General features: G+C 38.8%; 1 protein-coding gene across 3 annotated transcripts in view; it reads right to left on the reverse strand.

Moving 5' to 3' along the window:
• Positions 1-24,495, reverse strand: part of NLGN4X (neuroligin 4 X-linked) — a 273,134-nt gene that overhangs the window by 161,761 nt on the left and 86,878 nt on the right. For all 3 annotated transcript variants that reach the window (XM_068141686.1, XM_068141670.1, XM_068141678.1), the window contains exon 3: positions 19,422-20,269. In XM_068141686.1, coding sequence (XP_067997787.1) covers positions 19,422-19,893 — 472 coding nt within the window. In that variant the 5' untranslated portion in view covers positions 19,894-20,269. The remainder of the gene's footprint in view (positions 1-19,421; positions 20,270-24,495) is intronic.

A 24,495-nucleotide genomic window follows, 5' to 3' on the forward strand; every position in this document is an offset into this window, starting at 1 on the left:
ACGCAGTGATCCACGATGCTCTGGAGAAAGGCGGTGCTCCAGAACACATCCAGTTCATCAATGACATTATCGTCTGGGGTAAAACTGCTGAAGAAGTCTTCGAGAAAGGTAACAAAATCATTGACATTCTTCTGAATGCAGGTTTTGCCATCAAGCCAGACAAGGTGAAAGGACCTCCCACAGAGATTCAGTTTCTGGGAGTGTGGTGGCAGGATGGACGCCGACACATTCCAGTGGATGTGGTAAATAGAGTCTCCACCACGGCAAGTCCCACAAACAACCAAGAGACCTTACGTTTCTTGGGGATAGTGGGATTTTGGAGACTGCACGTTCCTGGATACAGTCAGATTGTGAAACCTCTGTATGATGTGACTCGAAAGAGAGACCATTTCCACTGGGGACCTGAACAACAAGCAGCCTTTGACCAGATAAAGCAAGAGGTAGTTCAAGCGATGGGTCTGGGACCTGTCCGAGATGGTCCAGACATTAAGAACATTTTGTACACGGCTGCAAGTGACAACGGTCCAACCTGGTGCTTGTGGCAAAAAGCTCCAGGTGAGACACGTGGACAACCTCTTGGTTTCTGGAGTCGAGGTTACGGAGGTTCAGAGGCTAAATATACTCCAACAGAGAAAGAAATTCTAGCTGCCTATGAAGGAGTAAAAGCATCTTCTGAAGTGATTGGAACTGAATCACAACTTCTTCTAGCTCCCAGATTACCAGGTTTGAATTGGATGTTCAAAGGCAAAGGCTCCACACCACATCATGCCACAGACTCAACATGGTCTAAGTGGATGGCTCTGATAACACAGAGAGCTCGAACGGGAAATCTTGAAAGACCTGGTCTAGTGGAGGTGATCTCAAGTTGGCCTGAAGGTATCAACTGTGTTAAACCTCCAGAGGATAAAGTAACTCGTGCTGAGGAAGCTCCTCCTTACAATGACCTTTCTCATGATGAAAAGAAATATGCTTTGTTCACAGACGGTTCTGTCGTCTTGTTGGGAACAAGCGAAGGTGGAAGTCTGCAGTGTGGAGTCCAACACGCCGAGTTGCAGAGGCGAAGGATGGAGAAGGAGAATCCAGTCAGTTCGCAGAGGTAAAAGCTGTCCAGATAGCTCTTGACGTAGCTGAACGTGAGAGATGGCCAAAGCTTTAGCACTACACCAACTCATGGATGGTAGCCAATGCTCTATGGGGTTGGCTAAAGAACTGGAAGAAGAGTGGTTGGCAGAGAACAGGAAAACCCATTTGGGCAGCTGACCTGTGGCAGGATATTGCTGATCGAATTGAGAGAATTCCAGTGAAAGTGAGACACATCGATGCTCACATACCTAAGAGCAAAGCTACTGAGGAACAGCAACACAACCATCAGGCAGATCTAGCTGCAAGAGTTTCTCAAGTAGACATGGACTCTAATCTTGATCTCAACTGGAAACACCGAGGTGAGATATTCTTAGCTCGGTGGGCTCATGATTCGTCCAGACATCAAGGCAGAGATGCAACATACCAATGGGCTCGTGACAGATCCATAGACATTTCCATGGATGCTATCACACAAGTCATCCATGACTGTGACATTTGTGCTGCTATTAAGCAGGCAAAACAAATTAAGCCCTTGTGGTATGGTGACAGATGGTCCAAGTACAAGTATGGTGAAGCTTGGCAGATTGACTACATCACTCTACCACGTTCTCGTTCTGGTAAGCAATACGTGCTTACTATGGTAGAGGCAAACACTGGATGGTTGGAAACTTATCCAGTTCCACATGCAACTGCACGCAACACCTTCCTCGGTCTGGAGAGACAGATCCTGTGGAGACACGGAACTCCAGAGAGGATTGAGTCAGACAACGGAACTCACTTCAAGAACAACCTTGTAAAGAACTGGGCAAAAGAGCACAGTATTGAGTGGATATTCCACATTCCTTACTACGCACCAGCTTCAGGGAAGATTGAACGCTACAACGGTTTGCTGAAGACCACTCTTAAAGCCATGGGAGGTGGATCTCTGAAAAACTGGGAAAAACATTTAGCACAAGCAACCTGGCTGGTAAATAGTAGAGGTTCAGTGAACCGAGCTGGGCCTGCACATTCAGATTTGCTACGGAAAGTAGAAGGTGATAGAGTTCCTGTTGTTAGAGAAAAAAATCTGTTAGGTAAAACTGTTTGGGTATTTTCACCCTCAGGAGAGGCTAAACCTCTCCAAGGGGTGGTTTCAGCTGAAGGTCCGGGTCACACTTATTGGGTAATGCAAGAGAATGGTGAAATTCAGTGTATACCACAAAGAAATTTAACTTTAGCTGAAAGAGGTTAATTTCGAACTGCTGTACAGCTACATCGCGTCCAGAGGAAGAATCAACGAGGAATCTACGGTGCACAAACCCTGAGATCCCTGAGAGCCCTGAGTCAACTAAGAGACCCTGAGATTTCCTGTTTCCCTTTTCTTTGCTTCGCCGGCGAAGAAACAAACTGTTTTCCATTTTTCTCATTTTCTGATTTTCATGGACTTTTTAATCATCTACATCTGAGCATAGCCGGAATGGACTATGAACTTTGCTCACGAACTGTAAATATCATTTTGGATTGGATGGACAGTATGGACAGCCAATGAAATTGTTTAGAAGGGGTGGACTGTGGCCAGTTGACCTTGTCCCCTTAAGAAAAGGAATATGGTGGACGGAAGTTGGTAAACGGAAAGAATAATCTAAACTAATTTCATTGGAAGAGTGGGAGGAAGCACCTTCTGAACTGGGAGTGAACTGGGCATTCCAGCACTTCTCTGTCAGTCTTGCTTCCGCCTCTTCTTCAGGCAACAGCTTTCTGTGCTGGGCTTTCTGCCAAGGCTTCGGCCTTGAAGCCGATAAGATACCAGGCCTGTATTAACTCCTTTCCAATTAACACGAAACTGCCTCTAACTTTTTTTTCCTCTTTCTCTCTCTTTTCTAACCTGCTCTGGGGAAGAGGGGGAGAGAGGGAGAGAGCGGAGGTGGGGAACCCCTTCTGCAAGGGGGGGTTACTCTCATTTCTGTGTTACTTTATTGTATATCTTTGTATATATTGTAAATATTGTAAATTTTTATATATTCCCCTGCATATCCCACATTGCTTTGTAAATGTACAGCACAACTGTTTTGCTAATTCAGCTTGTGAGTTTTTTTTCCTTTCCCTTCAATTTTTCTTTCCCCTTACTTACAGGGGGGAGGGAAGAGGCTTCTTGGCCTTACCCTTCCAACCCACCACAGGGAATAACACAAACACAGATCCTCCCGAGGAGAGGCCTCCCTCCCAAACCTCTCTCCCCCTCTTTCCCCTTTCCCCTAGTAGTTAATTAGGCAAAAAAAGGAGAAAGAAAAGGATATTAAGGGAAAAATCATTAGCTCAAAGCAGTTGTTAAGAAAGTTAGTTATTCTTATCTTATTAGTTTGCAGTTCAGGGTCAACATGCAGGCAGTCTGGCCAAGAATGAAAGTCAGAACAGCCTGAAGCTGAAGTGAGTGAGAGCAAGAATGTTAGACATAGTTGCTACGGTACATCTCACATCTGACCAATGAAATTTGTTTAGGATTGTGAGAAACGAACTCACTGCTGAAATTTATAAACAGTTTATTATAAAATAAAGGCAACACAGCACTGGGAGCATAGCGAGTTTGCTAGAGGCACACCCTAACAACGCGAGTTGAACTTATGTAGACAGCAAACATACATATTCATATATTAAAACATACATATTCATATATGCCCCAGCACGCTCCCATCCCTCTCCATCAGGACTGAGACAAAACCTGCACTTTTGACCTGGCCAGTCTTTAGACCTGTTGGCACCTCAACTTTCTCTCCCAATACCCCACACAATACAGACCATAACCAACCAATCAGCCCAACGATCCAGCCCAAAGATCGAGCCCCACGGTCCCCAGTAATTCCCCTTGTGAAAGCCAAATATTATAACCAGTTTGTCACAGGATTAATCTTTGGTTTTTCTTTTTATACCTAAACATTCAGCTAGAGAATTCTGCAGCTGTCCTTTTTTAAAAGGCACAGCCTAACCTGTCACAGAAGTCCAAATTAGAGAAATGTATTGTTCAGGCCATTTCCTAACTGTTAGTAGTTCTCCACTTTGCTGGAGCTTTGGATTGCTCCCCAAAGGTACTCAGCTTTCTCGACCACTAAACCCAAGTATTTAACTGAGGCATGTTGCATGACTTGGCTGCTATTAGCTATCACTTTAACGGGTATTCTGACAGCAGATTGGGCAAGATTCAACCTGCTGTCTGCTGAATTTAAGAAAACAGATGAAATGCTTCTATTAATCTAACAGACCATACAAGTCCTTTCTAAAATTGTAATGGCTGTGCTCCAACAGAAGTTTTCAAGTGAGAATTGAGAGGTCTATCAGATTCCTTAAAGAAATTTCCTTAAAGATTGAACACTGACAGCCCTATTTAGAGAATAAAGAAACAGTTTCTTTTTCTTGCTTATTTCTGTGGCAAACAACTTCACCTATGAAATGTAACTGTTCAGCAAAAATACAGTTTATCCTTAGCTCTCTTACCTGATGTGACCATTTGAGGCTGTGCCTTTAAGAAAAGGGACCGTGCTGGGACACTCTGGCTGAATGTTTTGGAACATTAACGAAAACAATCAGATATTCTAAACGAATTTCATTGGTAGATTGGTATAATGCAACTTTAAGTTTTGAGTTCAGTTATAACTTTTCTCAGTTTGCTCCTTCCCTTCTCCCTTTCCAGCTCGTCTGCTTCTGGGCTCCCTGCCAGAGAGACCTTGAACAGATAAGCATATGGCCTACTAATATTCTGCTTTATTAATAACTGCTCTTTTTCTCTCTTTCTAACCCTCTTTGGGGAAAAAGGGGAGAGAAGGGGGTACAGGGGGGGAATCCTCCTCCGTAGGAGGGAATTTCATTCCTGTATTATTGTTTTTCTTTACTTTGCTGTATATTTCTGTATATATGTTGTAAATACTGCAAATTGTGTAAATTGTGTACATATCCTGCACATTGCTTATAAAATATAGCATTTCCCTTTTGCTTCTCTGGTTGAGTTAGCTGTGGTTATTTTTTCCTCTTTGTGGGGGAGAGGAGGCTGGGCCTTCTCTCCAAACCACCACACCTGAGAGCTTATCTATGCTACTGTACTGCACAGTAGAAAGTACTGAAGTGTACTGTAAATTACCAGCACATACAGTTAATTTTGCAGGAAATATCAGTCAAATATGAAAGCAATTGACAAAGCACTTACCAAGCAAACAGGTTAGTGCTTTGTCATTGTTCATGAAAAATTCACAATTCTTGGTTATACTTGAGCCAACGTATTTTTTCCACAAACAATACGTTAGGCTCTCAAATCTATTTCTTCATAAACTTCAGGCTACATAGGAGCGGCATCAGGACTGCACAAGTATGTAATTCTTTCTGTTGATAAAAAAGTACTAAGAAATGCCGGTCTCAAAATTTTCACAAAGACCATAGCGGATCACAAATGGAATCTGTGTTGTCCAAAATTCCTATTATTGATAAGGAAAATTTTGTTAATTCACTTGATTGGTATGTCTTGTAGGAGTGGGAGAAATCACCTTTTTTTTTATGCTGATGAACATACAAGGTTGATAGCTGTTGCTGTTTTATTCTGTTTCATCTGAAGTTCCCATTACCCTCAGATACAACCAGGATAAAATTACAAATTGCATATTTGTATATAATTTTCTTTACTACAGCTGGCACATTTAAATTTCCAGGATGTGAAACATTACCATTAAAACACATTAGATAAACTGTAAATGTTCATAGTACATGTACCTTAAACTCACAATAAATACTGGACAGCATGCATTATCTTAAGCATTCTTCATTAATGTTATTTACATCTAGGTTAAAATTCAGGGCATTTATAATAGATTAAGAATGTGCATATAGTCAGCTCATGTAGCTATCTCTCCTACTGCAACAGCCCAATCATATCTGAACTCTTTATTCTTTCTTAGTTGTGGGGAAAATAGAGCAACACACCTGCCAGCAAAGAGGGAACACGCCTACCATGGAATTATTTAGACTTTTAAATCGAGTCAAGGTTACAGACAAGGTTAGAGCTCACTGATCAGAAAAAAACAAGCTAGAGAATACACAACCAAGTGCCGTATTGAGGAAATGGGAACCACCAAAAGGTGTGGTATTTTCTAGCACCTCTTGGATTAGGTAAAAAAACATTTTCTAGTTCTACACAACGTGGGCTGCAAGCAAAACATCTTAAAAGATTTTAGCTCTGAAAATAGAAGTAGTTGGTTGCTCCTTGCAAGCATCATTCAACAGCCACAACTCAAGAGTCAGCATAGGTGAGGGTCTTGGTCTACACTAATTGAAAAGGGCACTAAAGTTCTGTGCACAAAGAATTCATCTGGTGGTACCAGAGTGCTGGACCCAGCATACAAGAACATATTCCAATGGCTGGAAAAGATCATTGAGTTCAACTGTTGATCTAACACCACCATGCCCAATAAAACATGTCCTGAAGTGCCATGTCCACACATTTCTGGAACACCTCCAGGGACAATGACTCCAGCACCTACCTGGGTAACCTATTACAATGCCTGACCACTTTCTGTGAGGAAATTTTTAAAATATTCAATCTAAACCTACCCTGGAACTATTTCAGGCCATTTTCTCTTGTCTTGTCACCTGATACTTGAGAGATGAGACCAAACACCACCTCACGACAGCCTCCTATCAGGAGGTCTAGTCTGAGGAAAGTGTTTATGCTTCATGAAAAGTATTCATTTCAGAATCATCCACAAGGATTATGCCAACTAGGTACCAGCTGGCAGATCTGCTAGAGCAAGCACTTTATATTGTACTCAGGAGTAATTTTGGTATTAGTTAAGGGCTAATGAAGAAAATAAATGGCTCACAGAAACATTCCAAGTCATTATGTTGCATCTGCAAACATCATACTCTCCTCCAAATCCTTTTCTGACTGCATGCTTTTTGGTAAGCTTTATGAAAGAAACCTAGTACCTATGCATCCTAACAGTAACAGCTTTTTTACATTCATTAGTAATTTATCTGATCCCTTCAGAGTTTAAATACAGTACACTGGCAGATTTTACGTCTCACCCAGTCACAAAGTATTTCCCATGTCTCAGTATTTGAAAGCCTTAGGATCCTCTTCTGGCATATGTCTTTTATCTCCTGGTATGTCTTTTATCTTTTGGAAAAATTCTCTCAAGTAATTTCTTCCTCTACTTTGTGAAGACTGAGAGTAAAAATTAAATGTAAATTTGATAGCAAGACATCACTATTCTATCATTAAATGAGTCAGATCATCTTTTAGATACCCTAGTTTTAAACCTCTTTATTGAATACCTTAAAATCACCACAGTAAAATGGTTCTTACATCTGTTGCACTTTGGACCTTCCATAGTTTTGCTTAGACATTACAATGCAATGCATTGATATGCAAAGTGCTGCCAGTAAATGCATCACAGAGGTGAGTGAGAAAAGTAGAAAAATCTACACACAAAGAAAAGCATTCTTTTAGGTTGTAATTATATAGAAAGTAACTTTTATCACCTAGTGGCATTTTCTTCTTACAGTTGTTTCTAACTCTAATCATAAAAATCAATATGATCCTAATTTTCACAATGGACCACCAAGGCACAAAGGCAGCAGACAGTCTATCTCAAACCTCTCTATTAGAAATTAAATTATGAGGTGTTTGTGATTCCAACTATTGCTTGCAAAAGAAATAAGAAAGTCACAAAATCGAAAAAAAAAAAAAAAAAAAGGTTACTTTTAGTAAAATAACATATTCATGAAGAAAACCATCCTTTAAACTTTCCATTTATGATGCAAAAATAACTATGTTATCATTTCTGTTGAGGTAAAGTGGGAAGAAAACTAATATAAACAAGCCAATTCAAAAGTTATTCATTTGCATTTCCAAAAAAAATAGTTGAATCCCAAGTTTAAGCCATCTTGATTTACTGGTTTAGATACACAAGACATGCATGTTAAAACAGCACACATTTAGAATTTTGGTACCATATTAAGAAATAACACATCTGGAAGCAGAACTCACAGATAGCATAAACCATTAATTTAACAATATTTGCAATACAGGAGATATGCTAGTGTGTTCTAAGCTTACTAATAACTTCATTTATTTAAGAATGATAGAAAATTGTCTTAGGTATTACAGGCCTCACTTTTAAATACGCTAAAACCCGAAAATGACTGCTTGAACTTAAGTAAGACAAGAGTTACACAATGGTGATCTTTTATTATATTCACTTCTAAACTGAGGAAAGATATTTGCTTATAACAGGAGCAAAAGTATGTTGGTAAATTCAGTAACAACAAGTGGTTTCAAGGAACAGTGAAACTGGGTAAAAGGAAAAGAAATATGGCTCGAACATCCCTCAGAGGTTCAATTGTGAAAATAGCTACAGTTCCAAATAAAAATGCAACTGTTCAACCCATCTACTCTGGTTTAGTTCTGGGAATCAGACAGAAAGCATTATAGATAATCCCTTGATAATGAAAATAAAGAATAAACCATCCTGCATGGTTATTAGAAACTTTCCTTTTTTTTTTTTTTTTTTTTTTTTTTTTTTCAGTTCATGCTGCTCCTTTTATTTGTATTAAGTCCTTTCTTCAACCTGTTTCCATTAAAATATTCCCACTGATAGACTGTCATACTAAGCTCCTCTTTTCTGCATGATGTTTATGTCATTTTCTTTGACTTTAAATATGTTTTGAGGTAATTGCTAGTGACAAAGCAAAGGAATTATTTCACATGGATAGTTTTACACATCATCATAGTAAACATCAGATTTGATCCAACTTCCAAGGATACAACTTAGACATCAATTTCACACACAGCAAATATAGAACATGAATAATAACAATGCTAATTTATTTGTAAGATAATTAAATGTATATATATTTGGATTAGATTTTCATTTGCTCTACTGCATATTTAATAAATCAGACAATGTATCCATGTTCTCCAGATATGATGGCTTGTAAACATTACCAGTGATTAACTGGATAGTCATTTGAGTCAGCATAAAGTAATTTCTCTCCATTAGATGGTACATGTCACACCCTGTCAATTGAAAATCCATTTAACACCAACTCAGCAATAACAAGCATTTTGGAACAAGGCATCAGAAATTCTATTTAAGACTAAAACTCCCTAAAAGCAGTGTAGGAATTGGCTTAGGATTGCAAGCAAATTCCTTCTTCACTATAAGTTGCCTACAGCAAGAACTGCAAAAGACAAATTTTCCTTTTATTATAACAATATGAAGGGAGATAGGGAGGAGCACCAACAGAACCTTCACCTTGGACTTCCAGAGGGCAAACTTCAGCCTGTTTGAGAAACTTATTTGCAAATTTCCCTGGGTATCAACCCTCAAGAACCAAGGGGTCCAGGATGGTTGGATCTACTTCAAAGAGGAGCTCTTGAAGGCACAGGAACTGGCAGTTCCCATGTGCCAAAAGATGAGCCAGCGGGGAAGGCAACCGGCCTGGATGAGCAAGCAGCTCCTGGAGGATTTAAGGAGAAAAAAGAGGCTGTATCACCTTTGGAAGGAGGGGAAGGCTTTTCGAGGTATGTTTAAGGAAGTTGTTAGATTATGTAGGAATAAAATTAGGGAGGCAAAGGCCCAGTTGGAACTGAAGCTGGGCACCTCTGTGAAAGACAGTAAAAAGCATTTTTACAAATATAGCAACACTAAAAAAAAAGGGCAAGAAAAACCTGCACTCCTTATTGGACTTGGAGGGGAACACTGTGACTGAAGATGAGGAAAAGGCTGAGGTCTTGAACACCTTCTTTGCCTCAATTTTTAACAGCAAGGCAGGAGGAGTTCAGGACACCTGAGCTGGGTGATGGAGTCAAGGGGCAGTGTAATGCCCCGGAAATCCATGAGGAATTAGTTTGGGACCTGCAGAGCCACTTGGATACTCACAAGTCCATGGGACCAAATGGGATCCATCCTAGGGTGCTGAGAGAGCTGGCAGATGAGGTGGCCAAGCTGCTCTCCATCATTTTCCTCCAGTCCTGACTCACCAGTGAGGTCCCAGATGACTGGAAACTGGCCAATGTGGTCCCCATCCATAAGAAAGGTCGGATGGAGGAACCCGGAAACTACAGGCCAGTCAGCCTGACCTCAGTGCCAGGGAAAATGATGGAGCAGATTATCGTCACGGCAATAACTGCACACCTGAAGGATGGCCAAGGGCTCAGGTTCCAGCCAACATGGATTTAGGAAGGGCAGGTCCTGCCTCTCCAACCTGATCTCCTTCTATGATCAGGTGACCCGTCTGGTGGATGTGGGCTACGTGGACTTCAGCAAGGCCTTTGACATCATCCCCCACAGCAAACTGCTGTCTAAGCTGTCAGCTCGTGGCTTGGACCACAACACCCTGTGCTGGGTTAGGAACTGGCTGGAGGGCTGAGCCCAGAGAGTGGTGGTGAATGGTGCCACATCCAGCTGGTGGCCAGCCTCCAGTGGCATCTCCGAGGGATCAGTGCTGGGCCCCATCCTTTTTAACATCTTCATTGATGATCTGGATGAGGGGATTGAGTCAGTCATCAGCAAGTTTGCAGATGACACCAAGTTGGGAGCAGATATTGGTCAGTTAGAGGGCAGAAGGGCTCTGCAGAGGTGTTGTGGTTTGGGAGGATAATTCTCCCACCACGGGCAAAAATAATGACTCAGACAAACGGATTGCAAAAGTGATGGAAAGTTTACATGGGAAAACAATAAAAAACAACAATGAAAGTTTTACAGAGAACCACAAGCACCGTGACAAAAAAAAAAAAGAGAGAGCTCCCAGAACATACCCAATAATGTCCTATCCCCACCTGGGGGTACACCCAAACCCCCCAAGGCTCTTTCATCCCCCACCAACCCAGCCTTGGGCCTGGGAAGGCCCAAGGGAGGTGGCTCACGGCATTTTACCTAGGCAGCAAGTGAGGACAAAAGAGGAAGTGCAGACCCTGTGCTGATGTATTATAGGGGAGCAGGGCTTTATGAGAAATGGAATAGCTGGTTTCCTGTGACCACCCCCCTGAGCTGGGGCCACAGCTTGGGGCCTCCCAGGTGTGATCTGTGCAGTGGCATCTGGGCCAGCACCCAGCCTAAACCACCACAAAAGGGACCTCGACCAACTGGACAGATGGGCAGAGTCCAATGGGATGGCATTCAACAAGTCCAAGTGCCGGGTGCAGCAACCCCGATGCAGAACTACAGACTGGGGTTGGAGTGGCTGGAAAGCTCCCAAACAGAGAGGGACCTGGGGGTGCTGATCGACAGCTGCCTAAACATGACCCAGCAGTGTGCCCAGGTGGCCAAGAAGGCCAATGGCATCCTGGCCTGCATTAGGAGTGGTGTGGCCAGCAGGAGCAGGGAAGTCATTGTGCCCCTGTACTCTGCTTTGGTTAGGCCACACCTTGAGTACTGTGTCCAGTTCTGGGCCCCTCAGTTTAAGAAGGACATCAAGACACTTGAATGTGTCCAGAGAAGGGCAACAAGGCTGGTGAGAGGCCTTGAGCACAAGCCCTACAAGGAGAGGCTGAGGGAGCTGGGATTGTTTAGCCTGGAGAAGAGAAGGTTCCGGGGAGACCTCATTGCCCTCTGCAACTACCTGAAAGGTGGTTGTAGCCAGGAAGGGGTTGGTCTCTTCTCTCAGGCAACCAGCACCAGAACAAGGGGACACAGTCTCAAGCTGCACCAGGGGAAGTTTAGGCTCGAGGTGAAGAGAAAGTTCTTCACCGAGCGAGTAATTTGTCGTTGGAATGGGCTGCCCAGGGAGGTGGTGGAATCACCATCCCTGGAGGTGTTCAAGAGGGGATTGGATGTGGCACTTGTTGCCATGGTCTAGTCATGAGGTCTGTGGTCACAGGTTGGACTCGATGATCTTTGAGGTCTCTTCCAACCTTAGTGATACTGTGATACTGTGATACTGTGATACATTTCTGTAATGGATTTTTAATACATCAACACCAGATAGCTATAAGCATTCGTTCAATTTAACAGTTTTACAATAATTATTTATTTTTGTTTATCTCTTTGGGTACCAGAAGGAAAGTCCAGATTAGAAAAGTTTTAAATACCAAGACTATAAATTCATCCTTATTTCCTCAGATGATAATAATATAACAAGCACAAATGAAATATGCTGTCTTCATCATTATTTTCTTTTTTTTGCTATTTAGATAACAACTAATACATTCAACTAATATCACAAAATGTGAGCATGCATAATTGATTACATGCCATTTTGAGAATTTCATCTGGAATCATAAGCAAGAAGCACTGGCATAAGGACTTGAATGCCGGAGATATTCATTCACATTAAAAAGAATGAAAAACGAAGATATTTGTGGAACAGTTCTGTTCAGAAGGAATTCTTGTCTTTGTTTATGTTATCTTTAATTTGGTCAATTTCTAATTAATTTGCTTAATTTCTAATTTGTGCTAGTTTATTTTTTAAGTACCTCAACATTTCTACAACAGAACTGCAAATCTGATTGGATCACACACCACCTAGGACTATCACACTTATGTGGGGACAATTGCCTTAATTAGTTCCACAGATTTATAAGCTTTGTGTATTGAACTACTCAGCAAGTGGCAGTTTTGTCCAAAGATGCTATTAATTCACCAAGTAAGGGAAACTAAACAAAAGTTGAATGAAAAGATACAAATAACTTTCAAAACTTTCTGACCTATGTGGAAAAAAACCAAAACAACCCCCTCCACATACACATACACATACACAAAACCAAAAAAGACACTCAACAACACTCAAACACCACACCTGAAGATCAATGAGCTCACAAAGCCTTAATAGAAAATCAAAGCTCACACAAATGGTATAACCATGACACTGATAAGACCCAAGCATATTCACACAATTCACTACTCAGAGTTCTGATGAGGATCCACAAGTACTGCCCTAGAACAGAGGCACTGCCATAGTGTTAGTAGGTATCATGTTGATTTGTGTTTTGTGAGAATGCAAGACACATGGTGAAAAGCACATGCAAACAAGTTTTCTTGTGCAGAGAAAAGCTACATTAAAAAAAAAAAAATACAAACAAGACAAAAAATCAAGTCCCAAAATGCCCTGAAGAGCAACCAGAAGTCAATGGGCTGAATTAAGTCAATTTTCCTATCTTATCTGCCTTGTGACCCACATGACTAAAGACTTACTTTTGTGTCACTGAACCAAATGGCACAGCCTCTACAACTCCAAAGGAACTGTCCTTTGACTAAAAGGATAATAACATGAATTTGTCTTTGGAGAAGGAACCTTAATTCATCATGTTTCAAAGAATGTTCCTCACATTCTAACAGCTTTTTCAGTATCAGCAATGAAGAGACTCTGAGAGATTGTGCCAAAAATCCTGTTCAGATTGGATAATATCAAATTGAATGCTGAGCCTTCTCACTAGCCTTCACTGCATATAAAGCCCTGAAAAGGCCATTTGGGTGCAATCCTGTAAAGTGCCTGTGGATTGGGCAACTCGTGGAGGGAAGGACAGCATTCTGAAATGAGTGACTAAAGCTGAATTTAGCTCTAAGAATTTAAGAATTTTATTTCATTGAGATTAGCTTCCTGCTCTTTGGTGTCAGAAGGTATTTGTGGCTGTTAAAAGCAAGAACATCAAACAAGGGCTGGGATTACCCACAGCTTTATCCTGGCAGGCACAGGATATTCAGACATATGCCTTCTTCCTTCTCACAGATGCTGCAGTATTTGTGGATTAGAAGGGGGGGGATACATCGGACTTCACCAGTGAAAGAATTGACTTGAGGTGCTCTGACACAATCGGGAGTTTCTCTTTCACATTGGATAGTGACTTTATATCTGATGCTAAAAAGTTTATGTTCAACTGGGATTATATATAATAAATCCTAAGTGATCATTTTGTTTTCTACTATCAATCCCTCTCACTTTGGGAAGTGATAGAAGTCTTTCACAAAACCCATTGTGTATAATTTTTGCACAGTAGAAATTGAAATGCATTTCAAATGAAAAGATAATTTTAATAATATGTATTTTTCTGAAGGAAACAAATGATCAACTGAAAGGATGGAGGGTAAAATAAACCAGTCATTGTCAAAAACTGTGACAATCTTGAAACTGAGAACAAATTTGCTAAGATTCTGTTTTGTGTTAGAAAAACCTTATTTGTAGTATGAAACAATCATGTTCAAACATCTATTAGAATATCATGCTTAAATATGTCTTTAAAAATATTTTAAATATTCTTTAGCAACATAACTACATTTAAATAATTTGCTTGAAAAAAATACTTCTGAAAACAGAAGTATCTATATCCCTGTTTCTTATAATTGACTGATAAAAAGCATATAATAAAGATTTTGAGGAAGAATCAAAACTATAAACTGATGGACAAGAAATATTGGATACTTAATCCTGGTTGTGGGTTGTTTTATGGGTGTGGGGGTTTTTTTTGTTTGTTTGTTTGGGTTTTTCTGCAGTTACACAGGAATTTTTCTTCCTGGTAGCTCACAGTTAAACATCCCAGACAGTATTTTCAGTTTCCCTAATCTCATTAAAAATTATGACTTACCCATTCAGCCTTAATAAGTGTCAAGGCCTGCCACCTTTTTTTGTCACTTTGTCAGTGTTTATTATGATGTAAATGAGACAAGAGCTTATAGCACATTTTTAGGGAGTAAAACTCTGAAGATGCTGAACACTTCCATTAGTTAATCCCTCACAAATATATAGTCGTTGAGTAGCTACCCATTTCTGTAAAATGTCTGTAAAATGTACTTTCTGTCAGTATACCAAAATACATGAAGTATAAACACTTACTAGTGATCATTCAAAGACACAAAAATTAATCTTATTTTTATTTTTCTGGTTTGATTTGATCAGAACAGGTATTAAACAAACAATCTAAACAGTCAAACAAAAAAATATTTATTCCTTTTGTTCACTGGAGTTTTTGATTAGCTTGTCTGGGGTTTTTTGTCTTTTTTTTTAGCTTGTCCTTGCAACTAATAGAGTTTTGAAGTTTAGCATGAAAGAACACCAAATTAAAGGTCTTTTCTGTTTGCTTTTTGTTTTTTTCCTTTTGTTTGTTTCTTCAGCATGCACAGATAAAAATTATGAAGGCCAGGGATTAAGCACAGAGATTAACAGTCTGTGTCCTCTTCAGTCTAGCAGTTCCACTGTAGATAAACCCATATTCAGACTGAAGTTGTAATAAACAGACTGTCCTGAATATAATTTCCCTAGATGACCTCTTCAAAACTGGCATCCAAGTATTCTCATGGAAAATTGCAGTTCATAGCAACTGGAAAGGCAGTCAAGCCAATATATACCCACAGAAATTATTTTGATGATCAAGCCAAATGCTTAGGAAGCAAGTGGGATAAGTGATAATTTTACTATAAATATTTTATTTGGTTCAGAGTAATTTCTTATGATCCTAAGTTTGACATATAAAATAAAACCAGTTTGTTAAATTTTATCTTTATTGCTTGTACTATGTAACTTTAAAATAAATGCATTATTACTTATACTTATGTTAAAAAAAAAAAAAAAAAAAAGAGTGAATGCAGTGGTTTCAATTCTTTCCTTTCCAAAGGAAAACAAACACTGAAATTCTCCAGCTACCCTAGATTCTCTGAAACACAAGTTACTTTAAGGAAAGTGCCAGTACAAACCATTTATCTAGCAAAAGAATAGAAAAACCACATGAAAGAACTGCAAAAATATTTTGTAAAGTAAGTACTTTGATTTCTATCATAAATAATACTTCCATCTAAAATGAAAAACAAACAAACAAAATCCCACAACCAACCAAAGCAAACCAAACCAAACAACAAAACCCCTGAACAAAATAAAAAAGCCCACATTATAACAAAGATACTTTTTGCTTTATAAAAATATTAAAATTAACATGGAAAATGTGGATTGGATTCTGCCATTGTTTGACATTAGAAATCCAGAATGAAAAGAAGGGCTTTGGTTAATACATATGTAAACTGTGTAAGAGGATTTTAACTCCTTTACCTGGATGTTCCAATTAATTTAAGGAATTATAAAATTTTATGCCATTTTTAATTTCAATGCACATGAAGCATCAACATTTCAAATTATTTTTATTAGAAATAACAACCTACTCAATTAAAGGAACTGTACTCCTATTTCCATTAGTTCATACTAGCAAAATTCCAAAGAAGCAATTTTGTAATCATATGAATACATGTGTGCAGTTATTCTTCAATTCCTTATTCCATGTACATGACCAAAATTTGGTTCCCTTTAATCAAACCATGCAAGGAGTAAGAAATAGGTCATGCTATATAGTGGGGAAAAAAAACCAACCACCGCCAATAACAAGAAAAAAACCAAACCATTAAAAAAAAAAAATCACAAAAGACACAAACAAAAAAAAGCACACAAAAAAACCAAACACACAAAACCAAGCAATAGTATCATAGCATCATAATATCAGTCAGGGCTGGAAGGGACCACAAGGATCATCTAGTTCCAGTCCCACTGCCATGCGCAGGGACACCCCACACTAGATCAGGCTGGACAGAGCCTCATCCAGCCTGGGCTTAAACACCTCCAGGGACGGGGCCCCAACCACCTCCCTGGACAACCCATTCCAGGGCTTCATCACTCTCATGGTGAAGAACCTCCTCCTCACATCCAGCCTGAATCTCCCCACCTCCAGCTTCATTCCATTCCCCCTAGTCCTATCACTACCTGAGATCCTGAGAAGTCCCTCCCCAGCCTTCCTGTAGGTCCCCTTCAGATAATAAAACCCAAACAATAGCAACAACAACAAAAAAAATCCCAACACAACAAAACACCACCCACCAAAAGCTGCATCGTGATTAGTTATTCACTAATAGTACTGCAGGTGTCAACAGTTCACTTAATTCATTAGAGCTGTTCGTCAACTCTCTATACCAAAGTTTGTGGGGTTTTTGCTTTCTTTTTTCTTTTTTAAAGATAGCATGAGATTATTCAGATTATGTCAGAACATTAATTAGGTTTCGATGATTTAATTCACCTTTTCTTCACAACACAAAACAGTTTCAAAACTCTTTTAAACAAATCCCTAATTGAAAAAAGTGAAAATAGGAATTTAAATCCAAGTCACTCACTTCGAGATCTTATTTCAAAAACTAATTTCATAGTCTGCCTCTATAATAATGTAGCTTATTTTTGCCAACTAAGACTCATATAATGAAGTATAATGTGTTTATCAAATTGTATGGACTCCATTTAATTAAGTTTCTTATTCCCCATTGGAAGCTGTTAAAAATGCTTGTAGTTTTGTACAGCAACAGTTTTGCCTTCAGCTCATTGCCGATTTTGTCTCTCATTATTCAGCTATATGCATAGGTATGTATTTTGCATAAGTTGAATATGCAAAATATTTTGCATATTTTGAAGGGGATATACGAAACAAGGTTAATTTCCACTGTCACAGTATTTGGTTTAAATAAATAAATTTAAACCCAGGAGGAAATGTAGAACACACCTTTCATGGAATTAAATGGACAAAACTGGCTACAACAGGTCAAATAAAATTTATCAGTCCTATCTATGTTAAATATAACATTAGGCATTACATGCACAATGAGAATTTTTATAAGTTGTTTGTCACTGAGCACACAGCATTTTATTATTATCCATTTGATTTAAAATATTCTTTTCCTAAACATTTGTGTGTATTTTTCCATATTTAATTTCCTGTCTTTCTTAATTAATGGATAAAACTTCCTATTACTAGATTGGAAGAATATATATTAACATTGAGCTTTAAAAAAGGACTGAGTTAGTGTAGCTGATACTCCTTCAGTGAGAACAAATACAATCTTAAGCTGAAATACTTTCATAGGGTCAGCTTACCCTAGTGACTAATTAAAAGCTGCAGGATAAAATCCAGAACATTAAAAACAAACAAACAAAAAGTCTGAAATAATTATCTATGTCATTATCCAAGGAATGAAATGCAGGGCAATGAAACTGGAAGAGGGAAAGAACTGAATGGCATGACCTGCTCCTTTATCTACAGTCATGCAGACAAAACGCATGCACACATGGAGGCCCTAAATATACATTTTTTCCTTCAGAGCACTTTTCTTTAAGCAGCTTGGTTGTATTTATGTGTGCAGAGCTTCCAGTATTCCTAAACCCTACCCATTTATTTTTAGCTTTCAAGTTTTTGCTTCAGTTGATGAGAACAGGAAAAGAAGGAGGTATGTTTACTGCTGGCAAATAGCTTAGAAATTCTGAGTAAAGAAGCAAACCAAGGCAGAAGGATTATAATAATCAAAGTACAAAATTTGCATATTTAGACTATGGTTACTGAGAAATCACAATGCCTTGGTTATGCAAATTAAACCCTCAGATAAATAGAAGGGATTTGCATATCTGGGAGAAATCTGTCATGTTATGCATTTGTAACTACATTGTAAGAAACTGAAAGAACCAGCTTTTAGCAGAATATTAAATGTAATTGCCAGTACGATTTTTTATTTCCTTGTGATATAGAACAAACTTAACACATTTGGCACCTGACAAAAACAGCTTTTTGTGCCTGTAGGAAGCAATACCATTCAGATTGACAAAAAGATATACTCAGCATGCCATAACACTACAATTTTTAAGACTGAGATCATGAAAACATTCAAAGAGCTGTCTGTTACCAATTGTGTTCATCCTTTTTGTCTATAGAAGGTAGTTTAAAGTAGCCCTCTTGAGAAAGGGTTGCAGAAAAGAGATGAAAGTTTAATGCCACTTGTTCACCACTGCATAATAAAATCATGCTTATTTCACTTTAAAGTTCTTGAATAAAGAAAATAAGTTGGATTGAAAAGTTTCATAGGTAAAAATCCTGGAAAAAAGCTGCATACAGAAACACTAAACCAATTTTCTATTATCTATTAAAATCAAGCAGAGTTAACACTAGCTTCAGAGGGTTTATAAGAGAAGGAAAAAAAAGGGGGTGGGAGGGGGCGGAATTCTCCTTTAAAAATTACTATGTGGCAATATTTGTATAATAAAAAAATAAATATGTTACTTCTGGTAAATCTTTATTTCCCCTTTTGTTTCTTGTGACTGATGCTCAGTGCTCAGCTTAGTTCACTGTAAAATTGTCTGGCTTATACACCTTCTTATTGCCTGCAAATGAAATTGCAGTTATTACACTGAAACATGAAAATACATGCTGCATGCTCAACCTATAAAGTATTACTTAAAATGTGTGTTCAAGAGCATGATTTACAACCACAGATAAAATATAGAGGAAATTGAGCAAAATGCTTTAAAGACCTGGCTGCTACACGTGTGCAAAACTTGTGGGTGCATTGCATTGAGGTTCTTAGAATACTTACCATCCTCTGTGGGCACATAGATATTCAAATACAGACAGTCTTCATTTTGATCTTGAACGTATGTCACCACAGTATCCAGATTGGCTGTAAACCAGACCGGCAGCATGTCATTAAGCAATGACCTCTCATCTAGGTACTGTGGGCAGACAGCAGCAAATTGCGTAGCATTGCGGACACCTGTCCAAGATGACGGTGGTTCTGGGGGCTGAAATCGCCTTTCTCCTGTTGGAGGAGAGGCATAAGGAACACCCAGGTACTGCTCCACTGGCCCAAGGATCTCATTAGGCAAAGGTGTTCTTAAACCACGTATTTTGCCATAATTTGTGGTAACAACTGGGTATTGTGCTTGGCCATCGATGAGAGTAAATCTTATAGCCAGTGCAGTTATCCACAGGAGGAAGTTAGAATTCAGCATGACACACACTGGGGTGAAGATCAAAGGCAGCCATAGGAGTCCCATTGGTTTCGACATTATCTAAATCAACATCAGCGGGGCTCTTTTTCCCACAGCCAGAAGAAAATTAATCAGTCAAGGAGAATGAAAATCAGTAAAATTAAAAAGTAGTCAAAATGAGATAATATGAGGAAAAATGTAACTTTGTTCAGGCAGCAAAAAAAATCAAAAGCTGATATGTGGTAGGTTCCTCAGTTGCCTGGCTGTAGACAAATCCCAATGTCAGAAGAAACAAAGGAGCACTTGCCCCTAATGCCCATCCCAGACATCAGTGTTAGCTTAATCCTGGCAACACACAGCACTTTCTAGCAAGTAGTGTGAAGAGACATCCACAGTTACTCCACTTTTCCAGCAAAATGGCTCCTTCCAGTGAAGTCCAGCCCACGCAGTCAGCCTGTGGCCAAAAGAAAACAAGCATTTCAAAATAGCAGACACATTCATATTGGCATAACTTTTAACAAAAAAAAACAAACAACCTTCACAAAAAAAAAAAAAAACCGAAACTCAAAACTATTAAATCCACATGCTGTTTCCACAAGGTCCACAAATGTTTTATGAAATTTAGGTACCACGGTCAGCTATATGTTGCCAAAGATACATAAGGTAAGAGAGATTAAAATTGAAGCCACAAGCTTGTCAGATATTATACCACAAACCAAGTATTTCTGCTTCTATGTATGTTTCCAAACCAAACCACAACCCAAACACTGAGGCTTTTACAAAGGATATCACATTTAGGCACTAGCTTCAGGGTATTTTCTACCCTAAATAAACATAATTTTCTTTTTAATCATATTTGCACGCCTACAGGAAACAACATTCATTAAATGTTTTGCTGCACTGGATAATCTTTCTTTGTTACAATATGACATCTATATAGTATTTTTCACAAGTATGCCTACACTTCTGTATGACAACATAATTTGCCTCCACTTAATTAAAAAATTCCAAATAATGTAATAGTATTCTATTAGTTCAAATCAATTGTGAGAAAACCGTTGGTCAAAATTAGATACAAAGTTATTCATGTTCATATCTGTTTTCTTTGTTCTGTGTCTGACATAAGAGAACCAAAAAGAGAAAAAAGCATGCTACAATCTCAAAAGTCAGATTTGACCTACATAGTATAACAAATACATAGATAAATTGATGTGTTATTGTCTGGACAAGTGGTCTGTGTCATGGATGAGGAACAGGATGACAGTTCAAGGACAAGCATAAGCTGTTGCACCTGGGAAAACACAGTCCAGGAGTGTAGCACAGGCTGGGATCTACCCAGCTGGGGAGCAGATTTGTGGAAAGGGACCTGTAGGTCCTTGAGGAAAACAAGTTCAATATGAGTTAACAGTGTGCTGCTGCAGTAAAGAGAACCCTACAGAATGCTGGATTGCATCAGCGAGGGCATCAACAGCATAGATAAAGAACTCATTCTTTCACTCCAATCAGAGCCTGTCAGCTGCATCTGGAATCTTGTGTTCAATTTTGGTCTTCACTATACAAAAAAGATTTGGACAGGCTAGATTCAAACATTAGGGTCCAGAGAAGGGCTACAGAGATGATTAAAGGACAACGAAGCCTACCATATGAAGAAAGTCTGAGGGAACCGGGTCTGTCCAGCCTTGAGCAAAGAAGGCTTAGTGGAGACCTTATCACAGTGTTCCAGTATTTAAAGGCTGGCTACAAAGAAGATGGAGACCCGCTTTTTACAAGGATTTGCACGGAAAGACAAGGAGTAATGGGTATAAGTTACCTATATCTGATCAGATATGAGAAAAATTTTTCAAAATAAGTGCAACCAGACATTGGAATAATCATCCCTGAGAAGTAGTGGATTATCCAAAATTGGACACTTTTAAGATTAATCTGAACAAGGTGCTAGGCCATCCCGTCTAGCCTGTGCTTTTGCCAAACTGGACTGCATGATCCCTGAAGCTCCTTCCAACTTAGCATTCTATGATTCTACAATATATGCTAACCATTATATGCAGTATACATTAATACTTTTTAATATTTATATTCCTCTCACCCAAATCCACAAAGGACTTAAACATTATTCAACTCAAAAACACAGATAACAATTCCACAGCAAAAAATTTCCTTGCTATAGGAAACTGATGCTGATACTTTACATTTGATAGGATGAACACATATTTATATATAAACTTATAGAAATGGACTACCAGATCCAGGACTGTGTCATAGAGGTATAAAATCAGTTTCCAAGAGCAGTAGTTATTGACAGTGGTTTCAAATTACAAACAAAACCCCCCAAAACAAAACCCCACCACAAAACAAACCAACAAATAAAACACATAAAACACATACACACAAAAAAACCCCAAAACTTATATTCACAAAAAAACTTCCAAACAACCAAGATGTCTCACACAAGACATCTATAGTGATTCTTTTAGACAAAAAAAGGCATTTGAAATAAAAATATTTCATTCTCTCAAAACTTCTTTCCTTTTAGCACTTGCACCACAAAACTTTTGGAACACCTGAATACAAGAGAACCAAAAAAATTTCTAATACATGTTATTAAGGGTGAAACTAAAATTCTGTTGACCTTTTCACTGGCAGCTAATAGGCTCAGATGCTGCCTCCAAAGTCTTGCAATTTAAGCATAATTTGTGAAGGATGAATCAGTAACAGCAATAAGTGTCATGTCCCTGAGAGGGCACCACTAGGGCAATCAGTCCCTGCCTCAGCTATGCCAAAAGAAGCTCTGTACCCAGAATAATCTTGCCCTGACTGGGTCCCCGGATCTGCTTTGGACCTGATCTCTCACCCTGTCTGGCCTGATGATCATTGGACAACGTCCTGTCCAAGTGACCAGCCCAGCCTCAACAGGGTGCTATAGGAGGATGCCCAGTCAGTGAGAGTATTAGCCTTCCTTCTGCAGTACTCACAGCTCCTGGCTCATCCTCCCTCATGGGGCAGCCCCACTCTGGCAGCTCTCTGGCACTCAGAATGGTCAGCTGGCTACCAGTCACCCTATATTCTGCCTCAAACACCATTTTCCCTTCTGATTTTTGGATCTTAAACAGTCAGACATTTGATTTTGGGTAGTGTTCCCTCATGCTCTATTCCGTTCTGACTTTAGTACACTTTTCTGACCATGCACAACAAAGCACACTTTACAGTTGTAACCGACTAAAGTCTTAAGCTATGCTCAGGGAGGAGCAACAGATCCTATTCCCTCGATATTCACTCTGAGGAACTTAAGAAAAATAAATGTGGAATAAAGCACTGAGGAAACTGACAAGGTGGAAGGAAAGACAAGTGATCCAGATGATGAAAAACATCTGGAGAATAAATTTGTCTGGACAAACAGCAAATTAAAAAGGATATAACAAAACAAGAAAATAGGAATGACATGTAAAAAAGAGCACACATATTATCAGCATTGAGAAAAAGAAAAATGAGAACACAAAGGAAAACAGAAATTTCTGTTAGTACAAGTACTAGAAAGAATATACAACTGTCAAAATATCATTTAATAAATAATATTTATCCATACTAAGTACAGTACAGCTATGTGCCATTATTTTGAATAGGCTGAAAGGAAAAGGGGAAATATTATTGGCCTGGAACTGAATTTTCTATCTGCTATCTACTACCTTATCTAGAAAGTAAGACCAAATAAAGTTAGTTTGGTCAGTATTAATCCACTCATATAATGTGGTTTATTATCCTCTGTACCTTAACAGGAACATATAAAAATGTTTTATTTCTGATTCATGCACATGCAGACATCTGGATTTTAAGGATCGCCAATCCATAAGAAAGCAAACCAGTTGCTAAACACACAGAATATAACTAGGTCTCTCAGAACCCCTGTTGGACCTATAACAGACCTGCAGCCTTTGCCAACCACTGCAAAGACATAAACAAACAGCAGAGACACACACAAACAGCAGACAGGGGCAAGTTCATCAACACAGGCAAAGTGTATACCATAAAAGAGAAATCCCAAGACAAGGCAGAATAAAACCAACATTTACTGTAACATGTTCTGGTTATTGAAAGTTATTCTAGCTACTTAAATAGCAGCTCTGCTGCAAAGTTTCTAACAATTTCTTATTAAACAGGTCTCTTCCACAAGTCTACGTAGGCAATAAATTATGTACAATCACTGTATACAGTAAGTCCTTAAAAATACATCTCACAAAGAAAATTGTTTTGCAAAGGCATAAAATATGCCCTTTTTTAGCTTATTGAAATTACTAGAGAAACTACCATTTTCCTAAGTTCAGTTCTGCATATAAAAGACACACACATTCATACATGGAGAAAGACATAATTTCCAGTAAGAGTATCTACAGATAAGGAAGAAGGCCATCTAACTATACATTCATGAACAAACTGATTTTGCTATGTGCATCATTAAAAGGCTAGAAGATGTAAACAGAGTCACACATTGCATTTAGAGATTAATCTTAAATAGAAAACTCTAATGTATTTTAAAATGTTGTTAGATATTATACCAAAACCAGTTTGATGCACATCTAAATGTTTCCAACCAGATACGTAACACATTTTTACATATGGAGTATGTACAGGAATTGTACTTGCCATGTCTTTATTTATTACCACTAATAGTGGTGCATTTTTCCA

This window comes from Melanerpes formicivorus, unplaced genomic scaffold (assembly GCF_026170545.1).
Source record: "Melanerpes formicivorus ecotype bairdi unplaced genomic scaffold, bMelFor1.0.p_v2 SCAF_1, whole genome shotgun sequence".
Classification (NCBI taxonomy): domain Eukaryota; kingdom Metazoa; phylum Chordata; class Aves; order Piciformes; family Picidae; genus Melanerpes; species Melanerpes formicivorus.